The sequence below is a fragment of the Phodopus roborovskii genome, unplaced genomic scaffold (assembly GCF_943737965.1).
Source record: "Phodopus roborovskii unplaced genomic scaffold, PHOROB, whole genome shotgun sequence".
NCBI classification, from domain to species: Eukaryota; Metazoa; Chordata; class Mammalia; order Rodentia; family Cricetidae; genus Phodopus; species Phodopus roborovskii.
Genome location: NW_026126514.1, coordinates 23,234,269 through 23,251,349, shown reverse-complemented (window position 1 = coordinate 23,251,349; position 17,081 = coordinate 23,234,269). Strand labels below are relative to the sequence as shown.

At 41.3% G+C, this 17,081-nt stretch overlaps 1 protein-coding gene across 4 annotated transcripts in view; it reads left to right on the top strand.

Annotated features, from left to right (window-relative positions):
* The window catches only part of Ppp2r5e (protein phosphatase 2 regulatory subunit B'epsilon), a 143,556-nt gene that overhangs the window by 71,505 nt on the left and 54,970 nt on the right, over positions 1-17,081 (top strand). For all 4 annotated transcript variants that reach the window (XM_051196005.1, XM_051196004.1, XM_051196003.1 and 1 more), the window contains one exon: positions 2,543-2,739. In XM_051196005.1, coding sequence (XP_051051962.1) covers positions 2,543-2,739 — 197 coding nt within the window. The remainder of the gene's footprint in view (positions 1-2,542; positions 2,740-17,081) is intronic.

Here is a 17,081-nt window from a genome sequence, read left to right as displayed (position 1 = left end):
GTAACCATCATGACAGAGAACATGGGAGCAGTCAGGCAGGCAGGCAGGCTGGGTACTGGAGCAGTGGTTTACATCCTTATCTATATAGAAGGCAGAGATAAAGAGAGAGCTAACTGGGAATAGTTTGGCTCACTCCTAGTGACACACCTCCTCCAACTCTTAATTCTTTCCAAATAGTTCCACCACCTGGGGACTATGCATTCAAATACACGAACCTGTGGGGGCCATTCTCTTCAAACCATCACACTGATCATAATTCTCATTGCCATTCAAGGGCAGCTACAGTGTAGGGGTAGGGGTGGATAAAATAGTAGAAAGAAATGGGATAGGAAGTAGACTTGCCAATTGTAGATCATACTCCTTTGTAGCTGGAGAAATTTAACCTCAAATTTTTATTTCATTTTTAGAAATAACACCGAGCCAAATGCCTCAGCTATTCCCTCCCCCCCCCCCCACCATGCTTGGAATCAAACTGATAGAGTCAGCAAATACTCTACCAACTGAACTATATTCTCAGAACCCTTTATTATAGTATGGAATGCAAATTTATGTCATGTAGATACGTTTTCATTTTGTTTTGTTTGAGGCAAGGTCACTACAAAGCCCTAGCTGTCCTAGAACTCATGTAGGACAGGCTGGCCATGAACTCACAGAGATCTACTTGCCTCTGCTTCCCCAGTACTAGGATTAAAGCCTGTGCCATCACTCCTAGCTAGACTTTGTCATCTAAAAAGTATTTTTTTGTTATTTGAGATTTCATAACATGTATTTTGGTCACATCCACCCCCCATTTTTCTCCCAGATCAACCCCCATTTTCCTACCCATCCCTCAACTTCAGTTTGTGCTGTCCCAATATTCTTGGGTCTGGGACCATCCACTTGCTCACAGTTGGCCTACCAGGAGCCACATTCTTAAAGAAAACCAACTTTCCCTCCCCTAGAAGCTATCAGCCATCCATAGCTCCCCCTTTAGGGGAAGGGCTTGTGAATTCCTTCTCACTCCACTCTAGACTGTTTACTGACTTGGTCTTGGCCAGGTCTTGTGCAGATATCTGTAACTGCTCTGAGTTCATGAGTGTGTGGTCCCATTGTATCCAGAAGACAGTTTTGCTCTGGTCTCTGATGCCTGACTCTTAGAATCTTACTTCTCTCCCCTCAGGGAGTTAGGCTTGGTAATAAGCACATTTAAGTGCTTAACTCTCTTGCCACCACCTGACAGCCCTTTTTAGGTAGTCTCATGTGGGGCCATGCTGGCTTCAGGCTCGAGGATACTCTTGAACTCTTGCTCCTTACTGCCTCCACTTCCCAAATACAGAGATTGTGGTCGTGTGTCACAGCTTGTGATTTTATGTAGTATTGGGGATCCAAACAAGGACTTCGTGTACTTCGTGTATGCTAGGCAAGTACTCTATCAATTGAGCTACATCCCCCAGCCCCTAATGTGCTGTTTGTTTCAAAAGAGAGCAGGAGAACACTTAATTATTTTAAAATTGTCTTTAGTGTGTGTGTGTGTGTGTGTGTGTGTGTGCGCGTGTGCGTGTGCGCACGCACATGCATGCCATAGCATACATATAGTGGTCTGAAGACAATTTGTAGAGTAATAAAAAAAATGTTAATGGGTTTTTCCTCTCTGCTCAAGAGCATAGGTCAGAAGATACAGATGCAAGTGAAATTTATTCTTATATCGTCGCTTCTGATGTGCTCTTTTTGTGTGTCTGCTTGGGTGTGTGCACGTGTGTACATGTGGAGGTCAGAGGTCAATTTTGGGTATGGTCTTCAGAAACTGTCCCTTTTTGTTTCTTGAGATAGAGTCTCACACTGGAACCTGGGGTTCACCAGCAAGGCTGGGCTGGCAAGCCGCAGGGATGCTCCTGCTCTCTGCCACTCACTGATGTGCATGCACTACCATGCCTGTCTTTCCTGTGATTCTGAGGATTGGACCTGGGTTCTCATGCTTGTGTGTAAGCACTTCACCAACTGAGCCTTTTCCCTGCGTTGGTGTACTTGTTGGCATTGTTTCATTTTGTTGGTTTTCCAAGTTTCTTTGACAAAGTAACTTCATGGAGCCAGAACAAACTGAAAACAAAACCCACATGCAGCCATTGCTTTAAACGCCAAGGATGTCAGATGAAATGATAGACTGAGATTTCTGCTTTGAAACATTTTAGTAAATGAATTTAAACTAACTGAAAACTTGTGGCTTCACTTTATAAGGGAAAGTTTGACCTCTCTCGGTGACTTTAGATATTAAGGATGTTGGCATTGGGGTGTTTCGGACTAAACCTTGCTTTAACCTGCAGGTGGCTCTTGGGATTTAGCCAGTCTTCAGATGCAGAATAGCAAATGCAGTCACTTACTTGAGTGGGGCTTTCAGGCTCGGGGGTCTCTGGTGCGGTGCTTACGGTGTCTCCTGCCTATGTGAATGTTAACAAGAGCACTGTTGTGTTGTTCTTTTGAGTTTGTTTTTGAAGTAACTTTCACAGAGAACTCATGTTGCCTGGAATTGATGACAGACTTACACCATTTCCTCTTTTTTTCTTAGACGTTCCAACCTCAGAGCAGCCTGAACTGTTCCTAAAGAAACTTCAGCAGTGCTGTGTCATTTTTGACTTCATGGACACGCTATCTGATCTTAAAATGAAAGAATACAAGCGCTCCACTCTTAATGAACTGGTGGACTACATTACAATAAGCAGAGGCTGTCTGACAGAGCAGACTTACCCTGAAGTAGTTAGAATGGTGAGTTTCTTTTTCGTCGCTGACACTTTTAAGCATCTTCCATAGCCACTCATGGGTGTATTGATTGCAGTGAGGTCACCGAGGTCTCTTCCACAAACAAAAGCCAACCTCCTGAGAGCTAAATGCAAGCAGTCAGCACAGCACTAGGATTTGAAGATCATGATTTCATGATGATGCCACCCAGACCATCCCACCGACGGCCACGTTGAAGGAGTGACCTCAGAGCGTGAAGCTGAGGGCCGGGTGCCATGGATCTCTGCAGAGACACAGGAGAATCAACCAGTTTTAGATCTGTTTGAAAAGATTCAAGCCTGCTGAGTATTTTAACTCCTGCCACCCTTTCATTGTGGCATATCACTAACGGCATTATACTTAATGAAATTACGATGTAGAGAATCTCGTTAAGGCCTCTCTTGGCTTTATAATGAATCTCTCTCTTTGTAATTTTCTTGAAGTCAGTACTGCCTTTCATGATGTTAAAACAACGGCACTATGCATGGTCCTTAGGAATTACAGGAAGAGACATTATTTGTGTAATGCAAGCAATTATGAATTATGTTCTTACTGTGTCATTAATTACATTAGTTTTTGTTTTGTTTTGTTTTAAACAATTGAGCCAAAATCTCATTGGTAGGTTTCTGTGATGTGGTTGCCTTCCTTAGCATTCTGGAAGATTATGGACGGAGAAGTTACTATTTTTGTGAGGTGGATGGGAGGAATGGAGAAGGCTGGTAACTTGATTCATGCAGGGCATCTACAGAGATTCAGAAGGGCCTAAGTGTCATTGGGAAGCCCACTAGAGGAACAGGTACAGGGAATGCCTACTTTACATTGGGAGGGGCTTTCAGAGGTCAGCTTGTGAAAGTGATTGGTTATGTGGCAGCCCCGTGTAGATGAGGGGGATGGAATACACACATGCACGCATGCACGCGCACACGACATTAAATACATACATATGCATTGAATTTATTATTAATTTACAGTGATATGTTATCAAGAGTGTTTTGTAAGTTAATTGTTAATATTGTTGCTTCTGAGTAGTAATTTTCAACAAATAGTACTTATGCCTCACAGGGGGCATTTGGCAACGACCAGAGTCGTTTTTGGTAGTCACAGCTCTATGAGGAAAGAGTACTTCCACCATATACTGGGTAGAGGCCACAAATGTGATGCTGAGCATTTTAAAAGGGCAAGAAAGCCCACATAAGAAAGGTTGACCAGGTCTCAGATATCACCAGTTAGCTCACTGTTGGACAATGCCAAACACTTAGCATCTTCTTTTGCCCACCCATCCTCTTTAGAGCATGCTCTCTTGGTGTTAGCTTACCTGTGTGTTCAGAGATACCCAGCATATAACATTGTTCTGACTTTCCGTAGATAGCTCATGAGGATAGAAGCTTATACAGATATATTTGCATAGATACTTTTGTAAACACACTAATGGTGTACTGTACTCACTTTCTGTACATTCCTTTTACTTAACATTTTATCAGTACATAGAAAGCTGTGTTGTTTTATAGCTACCCAGTATTTCATTGTATGAATGTACTGTTTAACCAGCATCCTGCAGATACCCTGTGACCCATCTGTTTGTCCTTTTATAAGAATATATGTATCTTGAGTGACTTTTTAAAATAAAGATTGTAGGCTTTCACTTTTCTGTACATAGCAAAATTGAGAGGAAAGTACACAGATTTCCCATTTGCCCCAATTCTCACTCCTGTGGCCTCCGCGGTCACCATCCCAAATGGCACATTTGTTATAAACTACACTGGCACACTGCATCGAGCAGAATCTGTCTGTGGTTTACATTAGGGCTCGTGCTTGGTGCTGTTCCTTCTTTGGGTTTGGATAGAAGCCTAATGACATGGATGAACCTTCACAGTATCACATGGCTTCATGCTGCCACTGCTCTCATAAGAACCACTGATCTTGTCACTGGCTTTGTAGCTATGCTTTTTGAATCTGAAAGATGCCCTTTTCAGATTGTCCTCTTCCACTTAGTAGAGTGTTTTGGTTTTCCTTAGGTCTTTTCATCCTTGTTTTGATTTTTGAGATGGGCTTAAATTAGTGCAGGCTGGCCTGGAAATTGCTATGTAGCCAGGGCTGATCTTGAACTCTCAGCAGTCTTGCGTCAGTCTCCCTAGTGCTGGGATTACAGGTGTGAACCATCGCACCCACCCAGTTCACTCTTCTAGTGCTCAGTCCTACCCCATTGTGTGACTGTGCCGTAGCCTTTTCATTCACCTACGAAGTATCTTGGCTTCATCCATAATGTGGCAGTTATAACTAAAGTGCCTCTGTGGGGCATACATTTGCTAATCCTTTGGGTGGATAGTGAGGACAGTAGTTCCTGGGCTTGAGGATAAGTATTTAGTAAGCCACTGTCTAACTTGCAGAGAGACTCTACTATTGAGTTTCCTATGGGAAGTGAGAGCTCCACTACTCCATATCTTTATCAACATTTGATCTCCCTGGCTCACCACTTCACCCCTTCATGTACATTAGGGTCCGGCCCCCGATTTTAGTTCTGGCTTCCCCCAAAGGGGCCGGCCTACAGTTTGCCACTGTTTCTGACAAGCCCAGTGCTTTCTCCATCCTTCAGGTCCCCTGCTTCTTGGCAGTCCACCCTTACAGAAAATGCTACCCTTCATTCTTCCACACATGCATCTCATTTTTTTCCAGTTAGGAGGTAAGTGTCCTAGAGAGGAGTTGTCCTGAATTTCTTAGTAGGCTCTGGAATGCTGCTTAGCTGAGCCTAACTGATTTTAGGCTCTGAAATTATGATGAAGATACTCTTATCATTTAATTATATTGAGTCATTAAACCTGGTATTTAGCATAATGCAGAAATTCTTCCATTTTTGTGAGCCAGCTTGTCCTACACCAGCTTTAGTCTCCTAAGAGAGTTCATTGTTTCATGGCCTTTGTTCCCTTTCTCTTTGAAGCCATTTATATTGCTTTAAGACATTCTTGAGCCCTGCTTTAGGCAGCTTTGAATATGTAGCATGCATTCTATTTTAGAACACTTCAAAGTTGACTTTGTGTAGGGTTCTCAGATATATACTGGTTTTTCATATATAATTTGTAAAATTTGTCAGAAACTAACTTGCTATTATACATTCTGGGATCTTTATAGATAAGAAGGTCTCATGATAGAACAGAAAGTGAACCTTCCTGAGTTCAAGGGCCACCTTTGGCCATATTCACTTGCTTTATCACTGAGAAATACTTATCTTATGAATACCTTGGTATTCATATGATGCTGAAAGGTCTATCTAAATAAATGACATGCTGTGTGCACATTGGCATTCTCAGAACCTCAACGTGTGTGTACATGCTAACAGTATGTTTACTGATTAGTAAGAAGGCTTGGAACCAAAGGTCATTTTGATGCCCACTTCCCCCATTTGCCACCTGTGAGGTCCTTGTATGCAAAAATTCTGGTTCTGTTTATCTCCCTGTGTCATACCTCTCTTGTGGGATGAGTCATGCATGAAGATTAGCAATAATGTATGTGTCTTAGACTAGAACCTAAGATATGGCAGAATGTTTAGTAAACAGCACATTTATTTATTTATTTATTTATCTATCTATCTATCTATCTATCTATCTATCTATCTATCTATTTATTTATTTATTTGAGGCAGGGTTTCTCTATGTAGCCCTGGCTGTCCTCAAACTCACAGAGATCTACCTGCCTCTGCCTCCTGAGTACTGAGATTAAAGATAAAGGTGTGGGCTGCCACTGTCCGGCTAATAAATAGCATTGTTATGTTTTGCTATTAGAGACTTGAATTTGCATGGTCCCTGTTTGCAGATTTCACATTCTCTATCAGCTAGATGTATTCTGTTCCATTGCCTCAGTGTCTCTCAAATTTTGTAGCCCAGAGGTGATCCTGTCTGGTGAGTAGCCACTGTTCCTACCTGCTCCTCTTTCTTGTTATTGTGAAATGAAACAACTTCACCTTGGATGAGGAAGTGATAGTATTTTTAATAAAATGCTAGCTGGGCTTTGAAGACCAGGATGAGTAATGAGTCAGGATGACATGGTATGCTGTCAACCTTAATACCGAAAACTGAGCCAACCTGTTGGGACCTGTACTGGGAGAGTTGGTTTTCTTATGAGGGGCAAATGAATTAGAGAGAGAGAGTAAGGTATAAATTTGGAAAGCCACTTTTACCATCAAAATGAAGTCTGGGCACCACCCATAAGCTACTAGAATGACAGAAAAACATTTTATGTGTAAATACAATCAACAGCATAACATAAAACTTACCTTCAGGAGAAGAGAGTGGTTATAGTGGGAAGAGCCCAAGGTAGAGCATGTGGAAGCTCTTTTCCCTATTTCTCCCTAACTAGTCTTAACTGGTGATGAGACTTTGGTAACTCATTTTTCTTCCAGTTCTGAAATGGACGACTTTTGATAACACTGTCCAAGTCATTTAGAATGGCTTTCTCAAGGTTTACTAACACTTTCCAAAGCAGTTGCTTACTTAGGTAAGTGGTGTTTTTTGGTACTTTTATGGTGTCTTCTCTAATGGAAAAAGGTATCAGGATCTTTAATTGCTTTATTTAGGCTTTGCTGTATTTTACTCTGCATTGTCTCTAGGGGCAAGTGTTTGTTTTTATGGCATTTTTTTTTTTTAAATCACATTCTACTTATAATGTCTTTTTGGTTCCGTTGCATGTATCCATTTGAAATATTTCTTAGAATTTTTTTGGTTTTCTAATTTGAACTCTGTATAGTTTTTATTCTTTGTATTTGTATATCTTTTCTAAAAATACTTGATTTGAGGGTACTTCAAATGTGAGATGTAGGTAGTCTCATTCGTAAACCATTGGGTTTGTTAATTCTAGATAGTATTTATTGAATGTCTTTTTGTTTTGTTTTGTTTTTTCCAGGCAGGGTTTCTCTGTTTCTCCTTGGCTGCTCTGGAACTCACCATGTAGACCAGTCTGGTCTCGAACTCACAGAGATCCGCATGTCTATGTCTGCCAAGTGCTGGGGTTAGAGGTGTGCGTCACCACTGCTCTGCTTTGTTGAATTTCTTAATGCCATTTGTGGTGTTGTGTGTCAAATCCAAGACATTATATATTCTAGACAAACATTACAACACTGAGCTACATTCCTAACCTTTGGTTTGTTTGGTTGTTTGAGATAGGACCTTGGTGTATAGTGTACACTGGCCAAGAACTTAACTTTGTTAGCCTAAGCCAATGTCAGTGTATGATTCCCCTGCTTTAGTTTCTTCCCATGTGCTCGGATTACATGCATGTGCCATCATATCTGTCTCATCCTCATATGTGTTGATGACTAAAAAAGATGTGGAGTTTTGTTTTTGTTTGTTTTTTGAGACAGGGTTTCTTTGTAGTTTTGGATCCTATCCTGGAACTCTGTAGACCAGGCCTGACCTAAAATTCACAGAGATAGATCTGCCTCTGCCTCCCAAGTGCTGGGATTAAAGGCATGTTCCAGTATCATCTGGCAAGATGGTTATTTTCTGTCTGCAGTAGAAAGTGTAATGTGAACAAATTAAAAGATGTTATACTAATAGAATTATATATTAGGTAAGGAAGGAAGAGAGAAGGTTCATTACAGGTAGGTAGGGCCATTATGGCAGACTGTCCTGAATGAGTAAAGCTTTAGGAGGGTATTAGGAGATTTTCCAGGTGGTTGAACTACAAGGAATCCCCAAACCACTTGATACATAGGGTGCGCAGTGCTGTATTGTTGTAGCATTAACAGTTATTTGTGTGTGTGTGTGTGTGTGTGTGTGTGTGTGTGTGTGTGTGTGTGTGTGTGTCAGAGAGAGAGAGAGAAAAGGGGAGAGAGAGAGAGAGAGAGAGAGAGAGAGAGAGAGAGAGAGAGAGCTCACAGAGAATGGAAAGATGTCAGTTTTGGTAGCTGAAGAGGTTACTGTGTGTCAGTTTGTGGAAGTACCTCATAGATAGTGGACACCCATCAAAAGTAGAAGACCGGCAAGGTGGCATTTGCATTTTATTGCTGTAGAACAAATAGAGTATGGTAAAGGCAGGATCAGTGGGGGATGTTGTGTTAGAGAAGATGTGCAGCCCTAGGCCAGTAGCAGGTGACAGGTAGAGAAGGAAGGAACCGCAAGCAAAGCCACTTAGAGTTTTGCGGTTAATTGAGAGAGGAAGGCGATTAGATGGCTGTGGCAAAGGCCCCTGTGGTGGTTCAGGTGGCTGTGGTCATTGTGCTTCTGTTAAGGTACAGCAGTAGGGAGAAGAGCTTTTGATTGGAAGCTGAGGAGGTGAGTTTTTGCTGTTGCTGTTGAAGTTGCTGTGGGAAGCCTAATTAATGTGAAAGGGTGGGTATAGAACTGGTGTTTGTCAGCTTGGGGGTGGCAGGAGGCAGGTACAGCGACGGGACTCCATGCTCACTTTGCCATGGTTCAGCAGGGAGCAAATTGGTTGCGGAGTGGGCAGAATGAGGGAGTTGAGGCCATGGCGACTGTGACTCCTCCTATAGCAGTGACACCTAAGATATGCCAGCTTCACTTGAGTAAAATCTGTACAAAAACCACACAACTTTATCGCATGGCCACTGGTGTCACTATCTTCATAGCTTTTGTCTTTGACTTAGCTATCTTGGCTTCAAGCCTGCATTGTTCCCAGTGTGTGAGGATATTCGAGTTTCAGAGTTAATGGAGCTTTAGTATAAAGTATATTGAACAGTCTTTTCTTCCTGTTGAGATCTTTCCTTGAGTACTTTACATTGTTTCTCAGCTACTACTAATTTTTCCACCACTTTCAAATTATGTTGTGTCACTTGGTTATCTAAGTACTTGTTTTTAAAAAATACACTTTTTGATTTACCTGGAAATCATAGCTCTTATTAGACTACTATGGTTTTGTAGAGAACTAGGAATTTTTAAAGGCCCCAGAGTCTGCCTATGTATAATTTAAGATGCTTTGTTAAATTTACTGAAAGATAGAGGGTTCCTTCTTACTAGTGTAGCATTGAGGATGGTAACAAACAGGAATATAAGAGCTTGTCACTAGTCAAGTCTTGCATTGGATAAAGAATATAATTATATCCTGGCTAGAGTTTGCTTTGGAGGTAACTAAAAGGAGCTATATGAGAAAGGTGTTTGCTAACAGTAGTTATTGGGAAAGTTTGAGAATGAATAAGTTCAAGATGTATAGCCTCTGAGGAGAGAGCTTCAGATTGTAATGGTGAAGGCACTAAAAGACATTTTTAGAAAGAGTAGAGAGAATTGACTAGCAAGGCCAGAGGCAGATGTTAGAATTTTCCAGTTGTTGGAGAAACAGACACTGTCAGGTATTTTGCCTTTTGCTTAAATTGTCACCCTGTACTACTCTGGTTAATGTTCCTTTAGCAGTATTTATTGTCTTGAGGTATGCAGATTTATTTCATGGTGTTACTGAGCTCTCTGATACTGACTGCAATTTTATGTGTATGTTCTGTGTATTTTTTTATGTGGATGGAAAGATTCTCAAATGGTTTAAATTTGATTTTACCACATGTGCATTAATCATCTTCACTAGATGCCTAGGCGAGAGCATAAAACTGCTGTGTAGTGTACACAGTCTTGTGCAGATCTTCTGTAGGTGTCACAGTTGCTGGGTGTTCTAGAGTGCGACAGTCATGCTGTGTCCCAAAGCAGCATTCCTGCCTGTTTTGTCCAGCTCCTCTGGTCTCTCTACCCCTTCTTTGATGTTCCTTGAACCTCGCAGGAGGTGATTCAGATGTACTGTTTATAGCGGGATATATTCAGCAGTCATTTAGCCTTTAAAAGAAATGTTGGGGCTGGAAAGATGGCTCACTGGTTCAGAGCATTGACTGCTTACACATGGTGTAAGAGCACATGGTGGCTTACCACCTTCTATAACCCCAGTCCTGGAGACTCTGATACCCTCTTCTGATACCTAAGAGCACTGCACATATATGCAAGGAAAACACCCATACATATAAAAATAAATAATCTTTTTTAATAAAAATTGTGTGTGTGTGTGTGTGTGTGTGTGTGTGTGTGTGTGTGTGTGTGTGTGTGTCTGTGTCTGTCTGTCTGTCTGTCTGTCTGTCTCTGTCGATGTCTGTATCCATGTAGAGACTATATATGTACCTAAGGGGAGGGTATTGGATGCTCTGGAGCTGAAGTTAGAGGTGAGTGTGAGCTGTCTGACAAGGATGCTGAGAATCAAACTTGAATCTTCTGTAAGAGTAGTTCAGAATCTTAACTGCTGAGCCATCTCTCTACCCTAGTTATTCTTTTTTTTCCTTTTTCTTTTTTAGATTTTATATGTATTAGTGTTTTGCTGCATATATGCTTATGTACCAAGTTTGTGCCTGATGCCTATAGAGGTCAGAAAAGGGTATTGGATCCCTGGTACTGGAGTTATAGATAGTTATGAGCTACCATACAGATACTGAGAACTGAGCTCAGCAAGTGCTTTTAACCACTGAGCCATTTCTCCAGCTCCCTAGTCATTTATTCTTAATGCTTGACCAATTACTAGTTTCTGTAGTTACTACTGATCACTGCAAAAGGAATATTCCATGACCAAAGCTGCTGGCAGTACTATTCTAAGGGTATAAACAGATGTTTTGAAGATAGTTTGACAGGGAAGTAAGTCATGGGCCGTTGTGAGCTACCATGTTATTGCTGAACTCAGAACTTCTGGAAGAGCAAGCTGCAAGTGCTCTTGACCACAGCTCTAAATCTGGAGATTCTTCAGCCCTTTCTTGTATTTTTGGTTGCTTCTGACAAGGCCAGCTGATATGTTGATTGTTGGGAATCCGTGTTAACTCTTTCAAATTTCATGCAGCTAGAATGTCTTGATCACTTCCCTCTCCCTCTTCCAGCTTCCCTACAAATCACCTAAATACTTTTTCCTGATTTAATGTGTATTTATGCCCTTCCTGCCTTAACAAATTATTGTCCCTCCAGAATCCTTAAGGAGTTTGAGAGATATTTTTAACTGTGATTAATTTTAATTGTCTTAAAAATACTTTTATTTTAGGAAATAACTATTTGCTTAGTTTTTAGGCTGTAGTCCTTCTGGCCTAACTGCTTTAAATTAAGGTGGTTTGGGGTTTTCAGTATATGTAATGCTCTTTGAGAGGTTAGCCTGTCAATCACTGATATCCAGTGATACCATCCCACTGCACTGAGGGTTCTCCTCTTCTGTCCCTGCCCTCCCTTACAAATCAGACAGCAGAGGTCTGCAGACTAATTCAACTACTGCATTCAAGGTTTTAGTGTCACTCTTCTACCCCCACCCCAACCTTCTAATTTAAACTTGAAAATGGACACATTGTTTACAGGCATAGCAGGTATAGGAGATGGGAAATTGCAGTACGTATAAGGGAATCTTAAACGAAGAGTATCTTTAGTAGCCCTGGCTATTGGCATTTGAACAGTGTAGTTATTTCTTTACTGAGAGGTAGGAGAGAGATGGGGGGAAGGGAGAGAAGGATTGGTTCTCAAGAAGAAAGCTTCTTGTATCACACTGGTGGGTGACTATCAGGAAAAAGCAGAGAAAACAAGTGTCCTCAGCATGGAATTCTCAGAGACTGTAATGCTTGAGGCAAGAAGTTGGCAGGAAAACAATGAGCAGGTCATTTCCTGGAGGTAGCTGGCTACTGACCAATACTTAGAGCCAAACCTGATCTGTAAGGAAAACAAGATGACATGTGCTGCCCAGTGACTTCTGAGATTCCCCTGCAATGTAGAGAAGATGAGGGGCTTCAGGAGTGAAAGCACAATTGCAGTGTTGACCAGAGTTCAAAAGCAGCGGGGAAGAGAAAACAGGATGCGTCTTGGCACAGAGAGCAGCTATGAACACGGGGATGACACATACAAGAGCGATGCTTGTGAGTAAAAATAGGACTGGCTATGATTATTTGATAAGCTGGAGAGCAAGTAGACTTTTTAATAAAATGGTTGAGCAAGCTGCAGTGGGAGAAGATATTTCTGGGCCCTTGGAACTGTAGGTAACAAAAGATTTTATTAAGAAATAATTTTGAAAGCCAGGCAGTAGTGGCACATGCCTTTAGTCCCAATGCGTGAAAGGCAGAGGCAGGTGGATCTCTGTGAGTTCCAGGCCAGCCTAGTCTATAGAGTGAGTTCCAGGACAGCCAGAGTTACACAGAGAATAACCCCTCCAAAAAAAAAAAAAAAAAAAAAAAAAGACTAGTTTTGAAATATTGTGGGCATTACCTTCTGTGCAGAAGTTGAGCCCTTCAATGGGTGAGGCAGAACATTGTTTGGACTAAGGTAGGCACTTCCTTTTGAGGGCCTTAGGTATTTTCTTCAAAAAAAAAAAAAAAGTTTAAAAAGTTAATATTAAGATTAGATGATAGAGGGTGCTGGAAAATGGAGTGTGTGTGTGTGTGATGCTCTTACTAATAGTGTGGGGAAATAATGAGGCAGTGGTGTTTAAATGCTACGTGAACCAGCAGACTGGTGCTTAGCACCCTAGAACCTTCTCTGTTTACTTCAGAGGGGCTAATATAATATCCACATCCTTTCTGCCCCCTCCTGATGAAGCCAGCATTAGCTCTATCCTATCTGTTCTGGGCAGTAGTTCTAAGGTAAGTAGGGCTGTTACCTACTGGCAGGGTCTGTGTGGTCAGATGGAAGTCAGGTGTGCATTGATGGCTCAGGGCATTGTTTTACCAAAGAAAGGTCACAGAGACCAAGAAACAGGTGCACAGACATGGAGGACAAGGTGGCGACAGTTGGTAGTGTTTCTTTATTAGCATTAGTGGTTTCCCCTCCCTCCATCTCTCCATCCCTCAATCCCTCCATCCCTCCCTCCTTCCCTATGATTGATTTATTTTTATTTGTATGAGTGTTTTGCCTGCATGCATGCCTGTGTACCACATGCATGCAAGTGTTGTTAGAGGCCATAAATCCTCTGGAACTGGAGTTACAGAGGTTATGAGCCACCATGTGGGTGCTGGGAGTTGAACCTAGGTCCTGGAAGAGTAGTAGCTAATGGCTCTTAACCACCAAGCCATCTCTCCATCCCACATAGTGTTTTTTAAGCGGGAGCAAGTACCCTTGGCTGGAAATGTACATCAGGAATGGGCATGCTTTATATGTGCTTTCTGTTAAAATTCCAAATCTCAGAGGCTTTCTTTCAAAATTCCCAGTTTTTCTTGTAGCATTAGCTGATTTTGAATCTCAGTGTTCAAAGGAGTCGTTTAGCATTTATGATCTCAAAAAAGTCTCATGTTAAAGCCAAAGTATTGTTTTTATCAGTTTGTAGTTTTTGGCTCTCAGAAATCACCAGTTCCCCAGGTTGAGCAAGCCTAACCTCCTGGCTTGTCTGAGGGGGTGGGGTGGGGGAGTGGGGATGGACTTGTCTGCAGCCATTGGTACAGGGTCTGTGCTGTGTTTATACAGAGTGAGCACTGACTGCTGCCGTGTTTACACCTCTGTGTTTGGATTCTAAGATTTAATATCAACAGTCTGCACTTTTGGATTCACTGTTACATTTCCAATTTTGGAGAGAATGCAATATAGTCATCTCCATGTGAAGTTGAATTTCCCTGTGATGGTTTTGTGTTGGGAGACTAGATAATTCAACCTCCCTGTAACTATTTCATCAGGTAAAAAGATGCCCTGTGTTTTGAACAAAGTTTAATCTTGAAAGAGAAGCTGATTGTAGTAGAGGGTTTGTGTTTGGGCTTGGCAGTGGGAGGGTCAGGGGCGAGTCCAGATCCTAGAGAGCTTAGCAACTAAGCTGTGGGCAGGAGGTCACAAGTGCTCTTGAATAGCTCATGAGAAAGAAACATTTTCCTTTTCCAGTCTCTGAAGAAGGTCTTTGCTCTTCTAAAGAGGGTGGGACAAGCAGCTCAGCACACGATGGCGGCTGGTTGGTACTGTTGTCCTGATCTTGTCAGATGGAGGCAGAGTGAAAGGAACTGGAGAACAATATGCTTGAAAACTTTCTTCTATGTTTGTTTCTTCATGCTCATCACAGAAAATCATTATTTAAATTTGGGTACTTGTCACATTTTCTTTTTTAACCAATTTCATCTCAGTCTTTACTTTCCCCTTTAAAATCTCAAATTTAAACATACTAGGGTTTTAGGCAGTAGAAGTTTGATGGATTTAATAATTGTGTAAAGCCAGGGACAACTCCAAAGGGTCAAAAGAATAGCAACCCATTGAAAGAGTAAGAAGGTTGGAGGAGCTCTCTCCCAGTGTAAGTGGGGCCAGGGAGGCAGGTGGTTCCCAGCAGACCAGCTGGGATGATGTCAGTCCTGTTCTGGACTGGAAATGAAGTAACTAAGGCTATCAGGTGGAAAGGGTGACAGAGAGCTAAGAGCAGTTTGCCAGGGGTGACGCTTTCTCTACCTTGAGTTCTGGTGCTGACATTTCCTCTTGAGATTTGTGTACTTTTCATTTAATGAAAGGGTGGCTCAGATCCATTCATTTGAATTCTATGTTCATCTGCAGACCCTCGATATGCGCTGGTGTTCTGCTTCGCTTCCCGCTAAGACCTACCGGTGCACCTGGGAGGCAAGAGGCTTGTATGGCTTTCAAATTTTGCTTTGGCTAAGATTAGAGCAGCTGCCATTTGGTTTTCATTATGTTTGATTTGATTCTTTCCCAATAAAAAAGGGATTGATCTATTTGTATAAAGAAATTAAATTATTGAATTAGCAGGAGTTACTGGGGGATGGAAGAAATATTTTAATTGGAAAATAGTTGCTGACTCTTTAGAAAATAGATTGAACATTTTTTTTTTCTTTACTACTTAAAAATCTCACAAAATCTGTGAAAATAAGACACAGGAGAACATAGAAAATGGGGAGAGATCACAGAATCAGTATTTTGGAAGCTGGATAGCAGAGGAAGTTGCTTTCACTACCTTGATTAATCAGAGAAAGTTTGATCTAAAGCCATGGCAAAGGTGCCGTGGAAATGATTGAACTCACACCCCTTAACAACAAGGAGGCATCTGAAGTGCATCTTAAAGAAAGGATGCCTGGGGACAAAGCCAAGAGCTTTTGGAGCAAAGTCTATATAAGAAGCCATAACTAATGGTTGTTCTTCATTCTCTCTAAAGGAGGTAGTGAAGTGATTTTTTTTTTTCCCCCAAACAAGGTTCCCTTTGCAGAGATTCTAACACTGGAGAGGATCAGTGCTTGGGGACTGTAGGCAGTACCCAGAGAAGAGGGTGTCTTATGGAAAGTAGGGACCACTCCATAAGCACCTTTCTCAGCTTCCAGATCACTCTGCTCTCATCACAGCATAGATTGTTCTTCTCCGGAGCATCAGTCAACACAAGAGAAAAGATCCGAAGGGGAGTCCCCATAGGTATTGGGGTAATGGTGGAAAGGAATCAGCCTTGTTAGTCTGAGAACAAACAAACCCACTGACTCCTCAGCGGTCATCCCATTTAAAGTAAGATGATGTGCGGTACAGAGAAGGAGAGCACAGATATGCTCTGACAGTAACGCCGTTATGCAGTTCTGTAGTTTCCAGTGTTATGTAAATGGTATCAAATAGTACGTGCATGCAAATATACTTTATACATGTATATATACACGTGTATGTACACATACTTATGTATACACACATATACACACATACACAGTCTATCACAGTTGGCAAAATGAAGCAAATGACAACAGATACATAAGAAAAAGTTGATTTCTTTCTTGTGAGCTAGGACAAAAGGACATGCCTAAGGTTTTATCTCTTTCCTGCTATCTTTTGAAAATGATGAGATATTAAAATTTTCTTATCAGGCAATATTTTTTAAAAAGTCTTTATGGTTATGAGCCTAGCCTTTAATGGCTGAGCTGCCCCTCCACCCCTTAAAGTTTTTAAACATTATAAGGTGCTCTCTTTGCCTATTTAGAAGGTGTAACAGAGTTGTGTTCTGTCCTAGAAAGCCTGTAATCCAGATTTGGTATGATGATGAATGTGCCACAAGATTGTTACTGATTTATAGATGTTGTAAAAGGTCTCATGATTTTTATGAATGCACGTCTCTCTGTCACATAAACAATGTCCTTAGCTGGTTTCCTCAAAGGCATAGGCTCTGTTCACAAATGTAGTGTATGCTAAAACTTGGAATGTGAGCACACTCACATTCACAGGGTTTTTGATTGTATTCTGGGCTGGTGAGACTTGTACTTGGGAAATGACATTGGTAGATACCATTTGACTTAGAAGACCTACTTGGTGCAAGTTAACATGGTTGGAATAGTAACTTCTTAAAATTGTTGTCTTGAAAATTATTTAACATTTATGTTATAATATTTAAAATTCTGATAATTCTTTGAACAGTATCATAATATGCTTTAGGATTTTTGTTCTTGTTTTTAAGAT